The sequence below is a fragment of the Neoarius graeffei genome, chromosome 5 (assembly GCF_027579695.1).
Source record: "Neoarius graeffei isolate fNeoGra1 chromosome 5, fNeoGra1.pri, whole genome shotgun sequence".
Classification (NCBI taxonomy): Eukaryota; Metazoa; Chordata; class Actinopteri; order Siluriformes; family Ariidae; genus Neoarius; species Neoarius graeffei.
In genome coordinates this window covers 56,231,794-56,248,982 of record NC_083573.1, presented here as the reverse complement: position 1 = coordinate 56,248,982, position 17,189 = coordinate 56,231,794, and the positions used below count along the sequence as shown (strand labels likewise).

General features: G+C 39.0%; 1 protein-coding gene across 1 annotated transcript; it reads left to right on the top strand.

Annotated features, from left to right (window-relative positions):
* The first annotated feature begins 1,056 nt into the window (after positions 1-1,056).
* LOC132886270 (cyclic nucleotide-gated cation channel beta-3) lies at positions 1,057-15,790 on the top strand. Its single transcript, XM_060920828.1, has 20 exons — positions 1,057-1,062; positions 1,178-1,231; positions 3,180-3,335; positions 3,619-3,673; positions 3,945-4,032; positions 6,502-6,662; positions 8,331-8,615; positions 8,720-8,928; positions 9,068-9,118; positions 10,892-10,978; positions 11,066-11,130; positions 11,211-11,333; positions 12,474-12,615; positions 12,872-13,031; positions 13,994-14,091; positions 14,188-14,271; positions 14,356-14,474; positions 14,568-14,720; positions 15,362-15,549; positions 15,777-15,790. Exons 1-20 carry the CDS (start codon positions 1,057-1,059, stop codon positions 15,788-15,790), a joined length of 2,298 nt encoding a protein of 765 aa, XP_060776811.1.
* Positions 15,791-17,189: the final 1,399 nt, after the last annotated feature.

Sequence of the window (17,189 nt, the reverse complement as noted above, 5' to 3'; positions counted from 1 at the left end):
TTGTAAGCAAAAAAATATATATTTTTTGTAAGCAAAAAATGGACTTTAGAAAAATATACAATTGTGCAAAATAAGTTGTCTTACAAAACAGTGGTCTGCGCAGGACAGTTTGTAGCCATACAGTCTGTTAGAGCAAGCCTAACAGCTTGAACACGGAACTTGTGAACACGGATAACTTTGTTTATACTCTTGAATAGCTCTTCTTCATGATGACAACCGGAAGTGTACCAACACGATGGGGCGTGTAGCGCCACCTGTGGCTCGGGTGCACAATGTACCTCACTCAATAGCTCGATTTCCTTGTGTGCATGTAGGATTGGATTTCTCTGGCACCCCTGCTGGGACCCTTAGCTCGATTACCGACAGTAGCTCGATTTGGATGTGCATGTAAACGCACTGTGTGTGGAGTTTGTATGTTCTGCATGGGTTTCGTCCGGGTGCTCCGGTTTCCCCCACAGTCCAAAGACATGCAGGTTAGGTAAATTGGTGGCTCTAAATTGACCATAGGTGTGAATGTGAGTGTGAATGGTTGTTTGTCTCTGTGTCAGCACTGTGATGACCTGGCGACTTGTCCGGGGTGTACCCCGCCTCTCACCCATAGTCAGCCGGGATAGGCTCCAGCTAGCCTGCAACCCTGAAGGACAGGGTAAGTGGCTACAGATAATGGATGGATGGATTTTCATCAGATAACTTTTCTTGACCACTGCCTACTAGAGTGAATTATTAATATATCAGTAGGACTTTTAATCAAGTCAGTGTGTTTTATACTCTTTGCAACACTGCCAGTAACCAATATAAAGTGATTGATATTTAATTACTGTATACGTTACCATCCTGGCAAAGTTAATTTGCTTGCTTGCTTATTCATTCATTCATTCATTCATTTGGAATATTGTCTAATAGGTGTTAGGAGCCTCCAAGAAGACTAAAGGGTTTTTATTCAATTCTATTTGTATTGCACTTCTAACAATGGACAAAGCAGCTTTACAGAAATATATAAATTCAGGATATAAATTTTACACATATAAAACATATCCCTAATGAGCAAGCCGGAACATGACAGTGACAAGTAAAAACTCCCTGAGATGACATGAGGAAGAAATGATAAAAGGTCACTAGTCTAAACACTATGCCAGCTGAGAGATTAGACATGATTAAGCTGTATTGTAGTGTATAGAAAGAAAGAAAGAAAGAAAGAAAGAAAGAAAGAAAGAAAGAAAGAAAGAAAGAAAGAAAGAACACACTTTATTTATCACACATACATTTAAGCACAGTGAAATTCCTCCTTTGCATTTAACCCATCTGAAGCAATGAGCACACACACATACCCAGAGCAGTGGGCAGCTATGCTACAGTATCTGGGGAGCAGTTGGGGGTTAGGTGCTTTGCTCAAGGCCACTTCAGCTCAAGACCACTCCATGTTAACCTAACCAAGTTTTTGAACTGTGGGGGAAATTGGAGCACCTGGAGGAAACCCATGCAGACACGGGGAGAACATGCACACTCCACACAGAAAGGCCCCCGTTGGCTACCAAGCTCGAACCCAGAACCTTCTTGCTGTGAGGCAACAACGCTAACCACTACACTACCGTGCAGCCCACAATATATTTAGTATGCAGTATATTTCTGCATTTAAGGTAAGCTAATAACCTTAGTTGCCTAATTAGCCATTTGGGCTATAAAAAAGTAATGTTTGTTTATTCAGCTCATACACTGCTGATTCTGCACAAGGTGCTTCATTTGGAGTAGTTAGTTGCCCAATATTCTTTGCCCATATGCATTTTAGTTTTGCAACATCATAAAAAATAAAATAAAAAAAACTTTACCCCCAGACTACACTAACTGCCTATTAAAGGCTACATTAACTACGAAGTGCTGCTCATGATGTTTAAAGCTATGAACTGTTTAGCTGTGATGTGTCTTGCTGATCTCCTGAAACATTACCCTTTTCAGAGTAGCTTAACTGAAAGAAGTTTTTAAGTGCTGATTTAAAACATGTTTCTTTAATGTGTACTATTCTCTCTTGGGATTTAAGTATAGTTTTCATGGTTCATAGTAATTCTCATGGTTGATTCATTGGTGAATCTAATCTAATTGAAACCACTAACTAGGATAACTTACCAGTCCAGAGAATCTGGGAACGGACCCAACATGCTTTTAAAAGCATTCCTCTAGTTTGTGAAAATAACAGATGAATAAAGTATGTGTATGTATTATGAAGTGTATACAGTCGCAAGGACAGCAGCCACTGTAACAACACTGATCTTTAAAACCACCAACCCACCACTGCAGAATGTTTTTCGATAATGCTATTCACAATTTCTGACTCAGCTCTTAAATTTAGAACATGTCCATTTTTATTGGAGTTTTAAAAAATTTGATCTTGCATATAATTTGTCCAGTGGCATGGCAGCACATTGTCACCTCACAGCTCCAGGGTCCCTGATTTAATTCTGAGCTTGAGTTACTGTCTGTGTGGAGTTTTGCACATTCTCCCCATGTTTGCACAAGTTTCCTCTGGGTTCTCCAGTTTCCTCCCACTGTCTATGCTTGATTGGCTATACCTAATTGCATGTTGTGAACGAGTGTATGAAAATGTGTGCATGATGCCCTGAGATGGACTAGCCCCATCTGAGGTACATTCTCTCACCTTGCACCCAGTATTACCACAGCTGGTTCTGGATACACTGTGACCCAAACCTGACCAGGATAAAGTGGCTACTGAAGTTGAGGACATACTTTTGTCCCATGCCCAACAGTCACTACTATGTCCATCCATTTTCATTTGGCTCTATGTCTTTCCCCTCCATTAAATGTCATTGAATTTTACATTTGCATCTAAATCATAATATTGATTATAGTCTCTATAGATTCAGGGGAAATTAATGCTAACAAAACCCTTTTATGTTCTATTTTTGTGTTGTGTGTCGACCATATGGATGTTTATTAACTTGAATAAATTTATTTCAACATAACATATTTAACATAAACCACCACAATTACTGAGTACCATGCAATTTACCAAACCAAAAACACTTGCATATAGTCTTAGTTGACATTGTGGGAGAGGTAAGTATGAGTGGGGATTAGAGGCCTCAAAGCACTAATCAGGTCCTTGTGTAAGGAGGACCATAGCTTTATACAGCTAAAGGATACGTGAATAAAGGATCTCCAGACAGCAACAGAAGCAGTTGGCCACTGACATGTTGAACACACTCAAGAAGCTGATCAGGGGCCCCACGCTAGCTCCTTCATCAGCCACAACACCTGCTCCTACCCCAACACCAGCACCTACCACAGCTCCTGCACCACCTCCACCAACTCAGCCAGTTAAGGTAAGATGCATCAGCTTTACAACTCAATGATATTTCATTTGTTATCCCAGAATATTGTAGTTCTGGTGCATCACCCTGCATCATGGTTGTAGATACTAAATATGTCAAAAATAATGGCAGTTCTTTGTCAGTTTTTAACTATTTGTTCTGCCGTATTACTGTATAATGACCCAAATGAGTATTATAATAACCTAAAAAGAAATTAAATTGTATAATCTTCCAAAACAGAAACATGCCATTTCATAGTTACAGTATGAAAAAAGTTGGTCTTTGCAACTTATAGGATGAAAAGCCTGCAGTCAAAGAAAATGAAGCCAAGAAAGAAAAAGAAACCCCTGGTGAGTCAACCACTATTAAACTCTGAATACTATTCCATAAAACCCAACAGAGCATGTAAAGAATTTTCCCCATAGCCATCTAAAAAAAAACCCTGAATGTAAGCCTGAATGTATTGTGATGAGAGTTTGAGAGTCGGTTGTGTGCATTCCTGTTAAATGTTACTGCTCCATCTGAGAGGTGACACCACTGCCTGTCTGTGCACTGCCAGTAATCACACAGCAATGGAAAGCCCCTCTCTGGTTCATGTGTCTTATTTCTGTGTATAACCAGCTCCAGCCCCAACACCTGCACCTGCTGCTGCGCCAGAACCAGAAGACAAACTCTCCAACCCTGTAAAAGTGCAGCTACAAGTTGAAGAGTAAGACTGGAAAATTTCAGCAGTTATTTCTTTACACATGCACCACATAGCCATGCACAATGATAGTGACCCTTTTCCAGTGAGCTCAAGTCACTGTCTGTGTGGCGTTTTACATGTTCTCCCTGTGTTTGTATGGGTTTCCCCCGGTTTTCTGGTTACCTCCCAGCTTCCAAAAACATGCCAGCAGGTGGCTATTCTAAATTGGCTGTGTGTGTGTGTGTGTGTGTGTGTGTGTGTGTGTGTGTGTGTGTGTGTGTGTGTGTGTGTGTGTTGCGCTGCAATGGACTGGTATCCCATTCAGGTTGTATTCCTGCCTCCTGCCCAGTGTTAACCAGAATTCACTCTAGATTCACCGGTTACTAAAGATAAATGAATTAATATTTTCATTCAGTGATTTCAAGTAGTCCAAGAATCTTGATTTCAGTAAACACAAACATTACCATCAGGTTCTATATCTATCTACCAGAAAGCAAAAGGATTACTGATGTGAGGAGCAAAGAAGAGATTATGAGATTTGCAGCTTTAAGGGACTTAAGAATCAGCTGGAGGAGCTATTTAAAATTTAAGCAACACGGCACGAGGAGGGATTTAAAAGACAAAAAAACAACAACCTGAATTAGAGTGATGGGAATGCTGCAGTGGTTGCTACTGTAATGAAGCGTCCATCCCCACATTTATGTGTGCACCTTACACACAGCACATACACCTCAAGTCTGTGCACCTTACCTTACCTTGCAATACTTCATAATGTTTAATATTTTATTTTATAATGTGACTCTCTCGTGCAATAATTTATAATGTGCAATACTTTATAATGTGCAATGAGCAATACCTCACTCCATAATGTGTAACACAACACATACACCTCAGGACTGTGCACCTTACCCCCCCTTACCCCCCCCCCTTTTTTTTTCCTCTCTCTCTCTACACACTGTTTTGCACTGTTATTGGAGATGCTTTAATCTCATTGTACATGTGTATAGTGACAATAAAGGTATTCTATTCTATTCTATTCTATTCTATTCTATCATTCAGAGTCACAGACAGTCTCATTTAGCTAGAGAAGGATACGTGTTGTTTTGCATTGTCTCCTGTGGGCAGCATGTCTTGGTTACAACGTGCAGAGTTTTAAAAATGACCAAAAATTATGTCATGCATAGAGAAGAAATCCTCCACAACTCCCACAGCCCACCCATGTATACATCTTCACCCACAGACAAACAGATCTCTAACTCTATAGCAAGCAAGCACAACTTTATTCATCACACACTTGTGAAATTCCTCTCTGCATTTAATCCATCTGAAGCAGTGAGCACACACATGCACACACATGAGCAATGAGCACACACACATACCCAGAGCAGTGGGCAGCCATGCTAACAGCGCCCGGGGAGCAGTTGGGAGTTAGGTGTCTTGCTCAGGGGCACCTCAGCCCAAGGCCACCCCATATTAAAGGGCACACCATGGGTAAATTCAGCAAGATCAATGTAATTCTCCTATTTTATATTAAACTTTGGTCAAATATCTGGCACATTTTGCATTTTGTGCAATTTTTTTACCTTGCACAATACCATAAAAATTCAGTTGAAATCAAGCCATTTGAGGCGAATTGGTCCGCCTCTGAAAAAACTTGGCATTTGGATTTCCCGGCAAACATTGATTTTCTTGACATCACGTGCGGGACGCCTCCCTCTGAATCCTACGTCAGCGCTGGTTTGTTTATGAGAAAACGACCTGGTGGTTTTCTGCAAATTTCTTCAACGTTATCATGTAATTATTAAAATGGTTAACAGATGTATCGTAGGAGGGTGTAGCAACACCAATCTTGATGGGATTAGTACTCATCGTTTCCCAAAAGACCGGACAATGAGAGAGAAATGGGAGCGCTTGGTCTACACAGGCTGTGCACTGAGACTGCGCAAAGCTCGTGCAGCCTGCACCTGTTCGCTCAGCCTGCTGGCACTTCCGCAGGTGATGTCACGATTCTGGCTCCAGACTCCCTTGGGATTTTTCCAGACGCGTTTTGTTATTTTATTTTTTTCTGCTGTAGACAGATGGCCTTGTGCAAAATTACCCTTTTGGAAGAGTGTGTAAAGGGACATACTTTCATATAAAAAAACGAATTTGGTCCAGGATATGCACTTTAACCTAACCTGCATGTCTTTGGTTTGTGGGGGAAACCAGAGCACCCGGAGGAAACCCACACAGACATGCAATCTCCACACAGAAAGGACCCTGCCGGCCTCGAACCCAGAACCTTCTTGGTGTGAGGCGACTGTGCTAACCACTACACCACAGTGCCGCCCATATGCCTTTATATTTTTTCTTCAATATGGAAAAAACATACATTTAGAACTAGCTGATTTCAATTAATGTCCATATTTAATTACCATAAGCAGGAAAACGTAACAAGATTTTTTTTAAGCTTTGAAAATTAACTGATATTTTTTCTTTTGGGGGGTCATTTAGGCAAGAAGTACAACCCTCTCTACCATGTCCAATTGTAATAAACAAGTACTCTGATGCACAACTTCGAAATATAATCCACCAGATGCAGCAACGTACACAAGTGTACAAAGAAAAACTCCTAGACCCCTATGCATCCTCACCTGAGCACAGCCCTCCAGTCAGTGAGTACCAAAAATTCCCATGAATAAATAGCTGTTTTAGAGAATTTGTAACATCCTTCAAAAGGCAATCCCACATCTAAATAACTATACAGAGTGAATGCCAATGAGTGTTTATGGTGGTGCTTGAAAGTTTGTGAACCCTTTAGAATTTTCAATATTTCTGCATAAATATGACCAAAAACAGATTTTCACACAAGTCCTAAAAGTACACAAAGAGAACCCAGTTAAACAAATGAGACAAAAATATTATACTTGGTCATTTATTTATTGAGAAAAATGATCCAATATTATATATCTGTGAGTGGCAAAAGTATGTGAACCTTTGCTTTCAGTATCTGGTGTGACCCCCTTGTGCAGCAATAACTGCAACTAAACGTTTCCGGTAACTGTTGATCAGTCCTGCACACCGGCTTGGAGGAATTTTAGCCCATTCCTCCAAAACAGCTTCAACTCTGGGATGTTGGTGGGTTTCCTCACATGAACTGCTCGCTTCAGGTCCTTCCACAACATTTCGATTGGATTAAGGTCAGGACTTTGACTTGGCCATTCCAAAACATGAACTTTATTCTTCTTTAACCATTCTTTGGTAGAATGACTTGTGTGCTTAGGGTCATTGTCTTGCTGCATGACCCACCTTCTCTTGAGATTCAGTTCATGGACAGATGTCCTGACATTTTCCTTTAGAATTCGCTGGTATAATTCTGAATTCATTGTTCCATCAATGATGGCAAGCCGTCCTGGCCCAGATGCAGCAAAACAGGCCCATGCCATGTTTCACAGATGGGATAAGGTTCTTATGCTGGAATGCAGTGTTTTCCTTTCTCCAAACATAACGCTTCTCATTTAAACCAAAAAGTTCTATTTTGGTCTCATCCGTCCACAAAACATTTTTCCAATAGCCTTCTGGCTTTCCATGTGATCTTTAGCAAACTGCAGACGAGCAGCAATGTTCTTTTTGGAGAGCAGTGGCTTTCTCCTTGCAATCCTGTCATGTACATCATTGTTGTTCAGTGTTCTCCTGATGGTGGACTCATGAACATGAACATTAACCAATGTAAGAGAGGCCTTCAGTTGCTTAGAAGTTACCTCGGGGTGTTTTGTGACCTCACCGACTATTACACACCTTGCTCTTGGCATGATCTTTGTTGGTCAACCTCTCCTGGGGAGGGTAACAATGGTCTTGAATTTCCTCCATTTGTACACAATCTGTCTGACTGGATTGGTGGAGTCCAAACTCTTTAGAGATGGTTTTGTAACCTTTTCCAGCCTGATGAGCATCAACAACGCTTTTTCTGACGTCCTCAGAAATCTCCTTTGTTCATGCCATGATACACTTCCACAAACATGTGTTGTGTAGATCAGACTTTGATAGATCCCTGTTCTTTAAATAAAACAGGGTGCCCACTCACACCTGATTGTCATCCCATTGATTGAAAACACCTGACTCTAATTTCACCTTCAAATTAACTGCTATTTATCTACTTTTAGGACTTGTGTGAAAATCTGATGATGTTTTAGGTCATATTTATGCAGAAATATAGAAAATTCTAAAGGGTTCACAAACGTTCAAGCACCACTGTATATTCACGTTTAAAAAATGCTAATCATCTAAATATTTACCTCTTGCATTATCTATTATCACTTTTGCTGTATTTTGCCTGTGTATAGCACCTGTTTTGAGAAAAAAGGATTTCTTGAAAAAGCAAGAGGAAGAGAGGATCAAAAAGGAGGAAGAGGAGGCAAAGAAAGCAGGAGCAAAAGCCGAGGTAAAGAAAGAAAAGAAGGAAGAAAAGAAAGATAAAATAAAAGATGAGAAGAAAGAAGAGCCAGGACCAGCCAGTCAATACTTTTCTATTTGTCCAAAAGTCAAATGCACCTGTATAGACTCCATGCTGAAACCTATTGAAGAAAGAATGGATAAAGTTTTGGGCACATCCATAGATCCAGTCACAGGTTAGAAACACATCATCAATAAAGTACTTTGAATACAAATTCACTAAATTTAATAGCAGTTATTTCTGATGCTCTTGCTCACTGATCTATGTGACCATCTCTAGATCGGCGGTACATTACTTGGCTTAGCCTGGTGACTATTGCCTTCAGCTACAACCTTTGCTTCATACCAATTCGTATGGCCTTCCCCTATCACACTCCTGGCTCAGTTCCTCTGTGGTTTACTGTAGATGTCCTAGCTGACCTGATCTACATCATTGACATGATCATTTTCCAGCCAAGGCTGCAGTTCTGCAAGACTGGAGATATCATTGTAAGTGCAAACGGAATTATATTATTTCCATTATTTGTGTGTTAACAGATTGTATTCACTTTGTATAATTTAGATTTTAATAATGTATTATACCTCACGTCATATTTCAAAAACATATTGTTCTGTTTAATTTTGTCAGTATGACCGAGATGTTATTAAGAAGAATTACAGAGCATCTTCAAAATTTCAGGTATCAACATGGGACCTAAAAAATTATATATATATATATATATATATATATATATATATATATATATATATATATATATATATATATATGTGTGTGTGTGTGTGTGTGTGTGTGTGTGTGTGTGTGTGTGTATATACAACCCAGATTCCAAAAAAGTTGGGACAAAGTACAAATTGTAAATAAAAACGGAATGCAATAATTTACAAATCTCAAAAACTGATATTGTATTCACAATAGAACATAAACAACATATCAAATGTCGAAAGTGAGACATTTTGAAATTTCATGCCAAATATTGGCTCATTTGAAATTTCATGACAGCAACACATCTCAAAAAAGTTGGGACAGGGGCAATAAGAGGCTGGAAAAGTTAAAGGTACAAAAAAGGAACAGCTGGAGGACCAAATTGCAACTCATTAGGTCAATTGGCAATAGGTCATTAACATGACTGGGTATAAAAAGAGCATCTTGGAGTGGCAGCGGCTCTCAGAAGTAAAGATGGGAAGAGGATCACCAATCCCCCTAATTCTGCACCGACAAATAGTGGAGCAATATCAGAAAGGAGTTTGACAGTGTAAAACTGCAAAGAGTTTGAACATATCATCATCTACAGTGCATAATATCATCAAAAGAGTCAGAGAATCTGGAAGAATCTCTGTGCATAAGGGTCAAGGCCAGAAAACCATACTGGGTGCCCGTGATCTTCGGGCCCTTAGACGGCACTGCATCACATACAGGCATGCTTCTGTATTGGAAGTCACAAAATGGGCTCAGGAATATTTCCAGAGAACATTATCTGTGAACACAATTCACCGTGCCATCCGCCGTTGCCAGCTAAAACTCTATAGTTCAAAGAAGAAGCCGTATCTAAACATGATCCAGAAGCGCAGACGTCTTCTCTGGGCCAAGGCTCATTTAAAATGGACTGTGGCAAAGTGGAAAACTGTTCTGTGGTCAGATGAATCAAAATTTGAAGTTCTTTATGGAAATCAGGGACGCCATGTCATTCGGACTAAAGAGGAGAAGGACGACCCAAGTTGTTATCAGCGCTCAGTTCAGAAGCCTGCATCTCTGATGGTATGGGGTTGCATTAGTGCGTGTGTCATGGGCAGCTTACACATCTGGAAAGACACCATCAATGCTGAAAGGTATATCCAGGTTCTAGAGCAACATATGCTCCCATCCAGACGACGTTTCTTTCAGGAAAGACCTTGCATTTTCCAACATGACAATGCCAAACCACATACTGCATCAATTACAGCATCATGGCTGCGTAGAAGAAGGGTCCGGGTACTGAACTGGCCAGCCTGCAGTCCAGATCTTTCACCCATAGAAAACATTTGGCACATCATAAAACGGAAGATACGATAAAAAAGACCTAAGACAGTTGAGCAACTAGAATCCTACATTAGACAAGAATGGGTTAACATTCCTATCCCTAAACTTGAGCAACTTGTCTCCTCAGTCCCCAGACGTTTACAGACTGTTGTAAAGAGAAAAGGGGATGTCTCACAGTGGTAAACATGGCCTTGTCCCAACTTTTTTGAGATGTGTTGTTGTCATGAAATTTAAAATCACCTAATTTTTCTCTTTAAATGCTACATTTTCTCAGTTTAAACATTTGATATGTCATCTATGTTCTATTCTGAATAAAATATGGAATTTTGAAACTTCCACATTATTGCATTCCGTTTTTATTTACAATTTGTACTTTGTCCCAACTTTTTTATATATATATAAAACATATTTTGATATATATTTTTCTCTCTTAAGAATGCGCTACTATCAATCATACCCCTGGACTTCTTGTATGTTCCATTTGGATTCCAGTCCGTTTTCAGAATTAATCGCATCATGAGGGTATGTGATACTTGAAATCTTCCTGATTTGTTTGTGTTTTTTTTCTAATGTTAATTGAATAATCACTGATGCTAACTTTCTTTGAAGTTTGAGGTTTTTTTTGAGTTCAGTGATCGACTTGAGAGTATCATGACAAAGGCATATATCTGGAGGTACAGACTCAGATTGTTATAGCACTTACACCTTTTTGATGTTTGATAATGCTTTTAACTCCATTTGGTTCTTTTATCAGAGTAATTCGCACCATTGGGTATCTCTTGTTTGCCCTTCATATCAACTCTTGCATTTACTATGTGGCATCTGCCTACGAGGGCATTGGTACAACCAAGTGGGTCTACAGCGGCCACGGAAATGCGTATGTCAATTTACTTTTTTAATTTGTCTGTGACTTAAGAAATGGACGAGTATTTCAAAAACCTTGTACCTATTGCTTATGCAGGCCTTTAAATTATCTCATCTCATTATCTCTAGCCGCTTTATCCTGTTCTACAGGGTCGTAGGCAAGCTGGAGCCTATCCCAGCTGACTACGGGCGAAAGGCAGGGTACACCCTGGACAAGTCGCCAGGTCATCACAGGGCTGACACATAGACACAGACAACCATTCACACTCACATTCACACCTACGGTCAATTTAGAGTTACCAGTTAACCTAACCTGCATGTCTTTGGACTGTGGGGGAAACCGGAGCACCCGGAGGAAACCCACACGGACACGGGGAGAACATGCAAACTCCGCACAGAAAGGCCCTCGCCAGCCACGGGGCTCGAACCCTGACCTTCTTTCTGTGAGGCGACAGCGCTAACCACTACACCACCGTGCCTTTAAATTATATCAGCATATAATTTCTCACACACTTTTTCTTTTCTAAAGATTTTTTTTCAAGAACTGTATATTTTATTGGTACTATTTTTAACTATATTTTAGTTGCATTTTTTTCTTGTCATTTTTGAACATGAGCTAAAGAGTTATAAAATATAAAAAAATTAAAGACAAAGTTTTAAAAATAGAATAAAATGAAGCCAGGTTAAAATTGTTTTTATTCAAGACTAAACTTGATCTCTGACTGACAATTCTCCCTCAGTGTTGAAAGAACAATTCTCATGCTAACTATCTTATGTTGCATAAACTATTTAATAGCATTAGCCTTTTTGGATTTTTATGTTCTCATAGCTACCTGAGCTGTTTCTTCTACTCAGAGAAAACCTTGTTGATGATCGCAGAGCTACCTTTCCCAGACACCTTATTTGGTCAAATCTTTCAGATGACCAGCTATATTTTTGGTGCATTTTTTTTGTCCATCGTTCTTGGCCAGGTAGACATTTTGTCCCTACACTTTTTTGCTTTTTTTGATCAGCTTTAGTGTTTGATCTATTCACTAACTTTGCAGTTTTTATACATCCAAATGAAGTGTTATTCTTTCTTTTTATACAAAATATTAAATATAAAAATATTATAGTCTGTGGAACAAGATTAAATTCATTTTCTTTTCTGCAGGTATTTGCGCTGTTACTATTTTGCTGTGCGGACCCTGATCAACATTGGTGGACTACCTGAGCCTAATACTGTTTTTGAGATTATATTTCAGTTGGCAAACTATTTTGTTGGTGTCTTTGTCTTCTCAAGTTTAATCGGACAGGTAAAAGATAGATGGTGTAAAATTTCTACAGGATCATCAAGTCATCAGTGTGTATATGTTTCCCACAGCTAACTGCTTTTCCAGAAGATTTATTCCGTGGACTTCACAGAATAAATCGTTCTTCAGTAGTCGTTCAACAAGCCTATAGCTCTTATTAGTATAGCTGTTGATTTGGAATTCCAGAAAATAACTGAATACATTTTATGGAATATGGCAGAGCCACAGAGAGTGTTTCTGTGAATATGGCATATTACAGATGAGAGATGTCATTGGGGCTGCCACTGCTGGTCAGACATACTTCCGTGCCTCTATGGATGCATGTGTAGCCTATATGGTGTCAAATCGTATTCCAAAGCTGGTACAGCACAGAGTCCGTACATGGTACAACTACACCTGGGACTCACAGGGTATGCTGGGTAAGAACTGCTTGTTTATTGCTCCCTGCAAAGATATCCATCCATCCATCCATCCATCCATCCTGGTGAGGGTCACTGTGATTTAAATGATGTATTTTTTTATATTTTTGAAAAGAGAAATGAACTAAATTCATTAGAAAATACGGTGAGGTGGTACAAATGAAAATATTAACTGCAGGAGCAGGTGGGGCTGTGATTTGAAGTGGTCCCTTGTATACCTCTAATTGCAACCTCTCTTTTGCGTACTACATAGATAACATAATTATCATTTACATTTATTCATTCGACACTTGTACCCAAAGTGACTTACAAATGAAAGAGAATCCAATACAAGCATATAGCTGAGAAGTTGGGAATTGTAAACTTTGCTTAAGGGTCCAGCAGTGGATCTCTGGCAGTCATGGGATCTGGACTTTGTAGTCTCTTGCTCAAAAATACACCTGCAACAACTGCCCAAATTATTGCTACCCATTACTATCCAACATATCCAAATAAATTCATCACTATGTATGTTACTACCATGTTTGGAGGACAGAGTATAGCGTATGACAGGGGTTCTCAAACTTTCGACAGCTGGAGATCCCCCCCATGATGACAATTCAAATGAATATTATGAACATAACCCAACTGTTTAAATCTAGCACATTAGGTAAACAAGAGATTTTATTCCTTACACTCCCTATAAAACCCAAAACATTTACGTCAAGTTAAACAGTAGATGTGCATTTTGTATAATTAGCAGCACTTTTCCTATTTATTAAAATTGCAGTAAGATTCAATTTGGTTTGGATTTTTAAGTTACTGAGCATAAGATGGGCAGTTGGATAGACTTATAACTATAATATCTAACTGTAAAAACCTGTTAAAGACCCCGCTTTAAGTACCATGAGGACACTAGAATGCTGTATGTAAAGTCTTATTTACAGTATGTGCAGAATGTTTTCTTGTGACTCTTACCTCAGATGAGTCAGAGTTGCTGGAACAAATGCCACTGGTAATGAGAACGGCCATCGCTGTGGACATCAATCTCACCACTTTCCAGAAGATTGACCTGTTTAAGGTGAGACTGGTTTATTCTTAGGCACAAGTTCAGAAGATCAAGACAGAAACAACAAAAAAGAAAGGAAGATTGATTGATGCTGATGTGTTTCTTCAGGGATGTGATAACCAGATGCTTGTGGACATGTTGCTGAGGCTGAAGTCTATAGTGTATCTGCCCGGAGATTTTGTATGTCAAAAGGTGAGTTCATTAATGTCATGGCTGGCTCATATTTAAGAAGGAGTAACAGAAGGTTAAGATCTTTTACCCATTTCTGTTCAACAGGGTGACATTGGTAAAGAGATGTATATCATCAAAGCTGGAGGGGTGCAGGTTGTTGGTGGGCCTGACAACAAGATAGTTTTTGTGACATTGAAGGCAGGCTGTGTGTTTGGTGAAATCAGGTGAGGTTATAATAAGTATATTTTCCCTACTCTGCATGCAAGTGTACAGTTCAGCTAAAAGCTCATTTCAATGAAGAATGAACTGTCCTCTAGTCTTCTGCAGTCTTCAGCGAATGGAGGCAACAGGAGAACAGCTAATGTGGTTGCTCATGGATTTGCTAACCTCTTTGTGCTGGATAAGAAAGACCTCAATGACATCCTGGTTCACTACCCAGAATCCCAGAAAGTTCTGGCCAGGAAAGGAAGGTGAGTTTCCTTTTTCAGGTTTGAGCATTCTGGCTTGGATTGGGAATGCAACTGTATATAGATATGTTGTTGTTGTTGTTGTTGTTGTGAATGAACATACAATGTGCAGATACAAATACAGATACAAATAGTAGGCACAGTATTCAATTTTATTTTTATTTCATCAGTGGTTTGTAATGGCCTGACCTAAACACTGCCTTACTGAGCTCCAAATTAAAACTATATTTCTACCATATTTCTATACAAACCAAAAGTCACCAAAGATGCTTTTGTTCGTAGTGCTTAGTACTTCCACTGCACAAGTCTATTGTTGGTCAAACAAAATCTTCCTGGAAAATCATGCCGTTATTACAGTAAAATGCAACATGAATGACAATGTCTAGCAGCAGCACTGCATCCTGGCATTGTAGTACATTCTGAAAGCAATGTCCAGTGAACTTTTCTGACCTTTCTGAACTGTAACAAATGGCTACATCCAGTTCAAATACAAATACAGATGTACAGTATGGAGAACAAAACAGATAGATACAAATACAGACAGTGGCATTGTTTTAAACATCTACTTTGTAGCATTTTGTATTGCAATATTCAAAAGCATTACTAAATACTGTACTATTTTGATCTCTTTTCATGGCATGTAGGAAACTAATGAAGGCCAAAGCTCCGGCTCCAGCCAAAGTAGAACAGGAGAAAAAGAAAGGACTGGAGCTGTTTGCACCCAAATCTCCCACTCCTCAGCTGCTTCGGGCATTTGGAAAGTTCAACAAAAAAACATTTATGGAAAAACTAAAGGTAGAAAACTCAACACAGTTTTTTAAGAAGTTAAAAGGTATGTTAAAGGCACAAATCGGAATAGCTCTGACACAGCTGAATAGGTTGATTTTATTATTATTATTATTATTATTATTATTATTATTATTATTATTATTATTAAATTGTTTAGCAAGGTGTAAAATAATGTATTCTATAATACACTGATGAATATGCACAGAACAACCATTTAAAAGATTCATACATTACACAAATGGCATGATTTTTTTTCTGTCTCTTTTCTAGACGTCTGCAAATGAGTAATAAGTGCAACAAATGGACAATTTCACCATTCCCTTAGGATGTTTTCACTTTTGTATATATGAACTCATATAAATAGACTGTGTGTTTTGTACCAAGACATAATAAAATTAAGTGAATTCTTTAAATTAAGTGTATTTTCATTTATTCATTTGCCAATAACACTGATGGTCCTTGAAAAGACAAAGCATCAGTGAAATCCCTTGTCTAATCCCTTTAGCCTAGCCAGGACACTGTGAGGTTTCATTAAGTAAGTGGTCTTTCTGTATGTGTGGCCAGTGTCCACTTGGATTACAGAAGACTACAGGAAAAGTATGTTTAAATCAACTAATCCTGCTTCTGTTCTAGTTGAAAATGAACTATAGTATTTCCCAAAATGCTTACATAAGGAAACAAGAAGACAGTCTTCTATATCCCCTGCCCTATATACCAACTATATACCAAATTTCAAGATATTATTTGTCAAATTTTTTCAAGTTCTGCTGCAGGAAACCAACCCTACCTCTTTACACTGACCTCAGCAGCCCATGGCATAAACCCACCGGACCTTTGGTCCAGGTAAGCTAAAAATAAAAAAATTCTCACATTTCTTAGAATCAAAAGGCACATATACATTACTTAATCAACACATATACCAACTTTCAAGACCATACCACTCATAGTTTTCAAGTTCTGCTCTGGAAACAAAACCTACCCCTCAGACCACCGGCGCGGGAACCGGGGGTGCGGGGGGTGCGGCAGCACCCCCTGGTGGTGGACCCTCAAAACTGACATGAACATAAAACAAAACTTACGTGAAAATATATTTGTTTATTTATTTGTTTTCATTTGGCTCTGCTGGTTTTATATGTCATGTTTTAGATGCAGGATGATGAGGGCTACATTTTAGTTATCTAAAAAAGGATTTAATTAAAACTTATAACTTAATATGTAGCCTAGTGGACCATCAGAATTTTTTTTGTCGTGACGCTGACGTTCAGCTTTTCAGCGCGCGAAATTACAACAGAAAGCGAGTATGAGTCGACCGTCTGTAGAGAAGAGTAAGAGTTAGTTAGTTGATACTTAATAGTTACTATGTCTCAGAAGAGAACCGTGTGGATTTAAGTGGAATAATTGCGAGAAGTCATATGATCAAGACAGCGTTTTAAGGTAAGGCCATTTGGTTATTAATTTTGCCCGCTGTGTCGTGTTCACTTGAGCCTATTTGGTATGCCTTGAACAAGTGCAGGTGTTGCTAGCATCGTGCTTTGAAGTTGACTCAGATGTAACTACAGTCTTAAAAAATGTTCGTTTAAAACGGTGTGTCCATGCTCATCATGTTTTACTTTTACTTTTCTTAATGGAGAGTGTGAAATACCGCTGCATCACTTTTATGAGTGATTTTTGCAATAGAACACT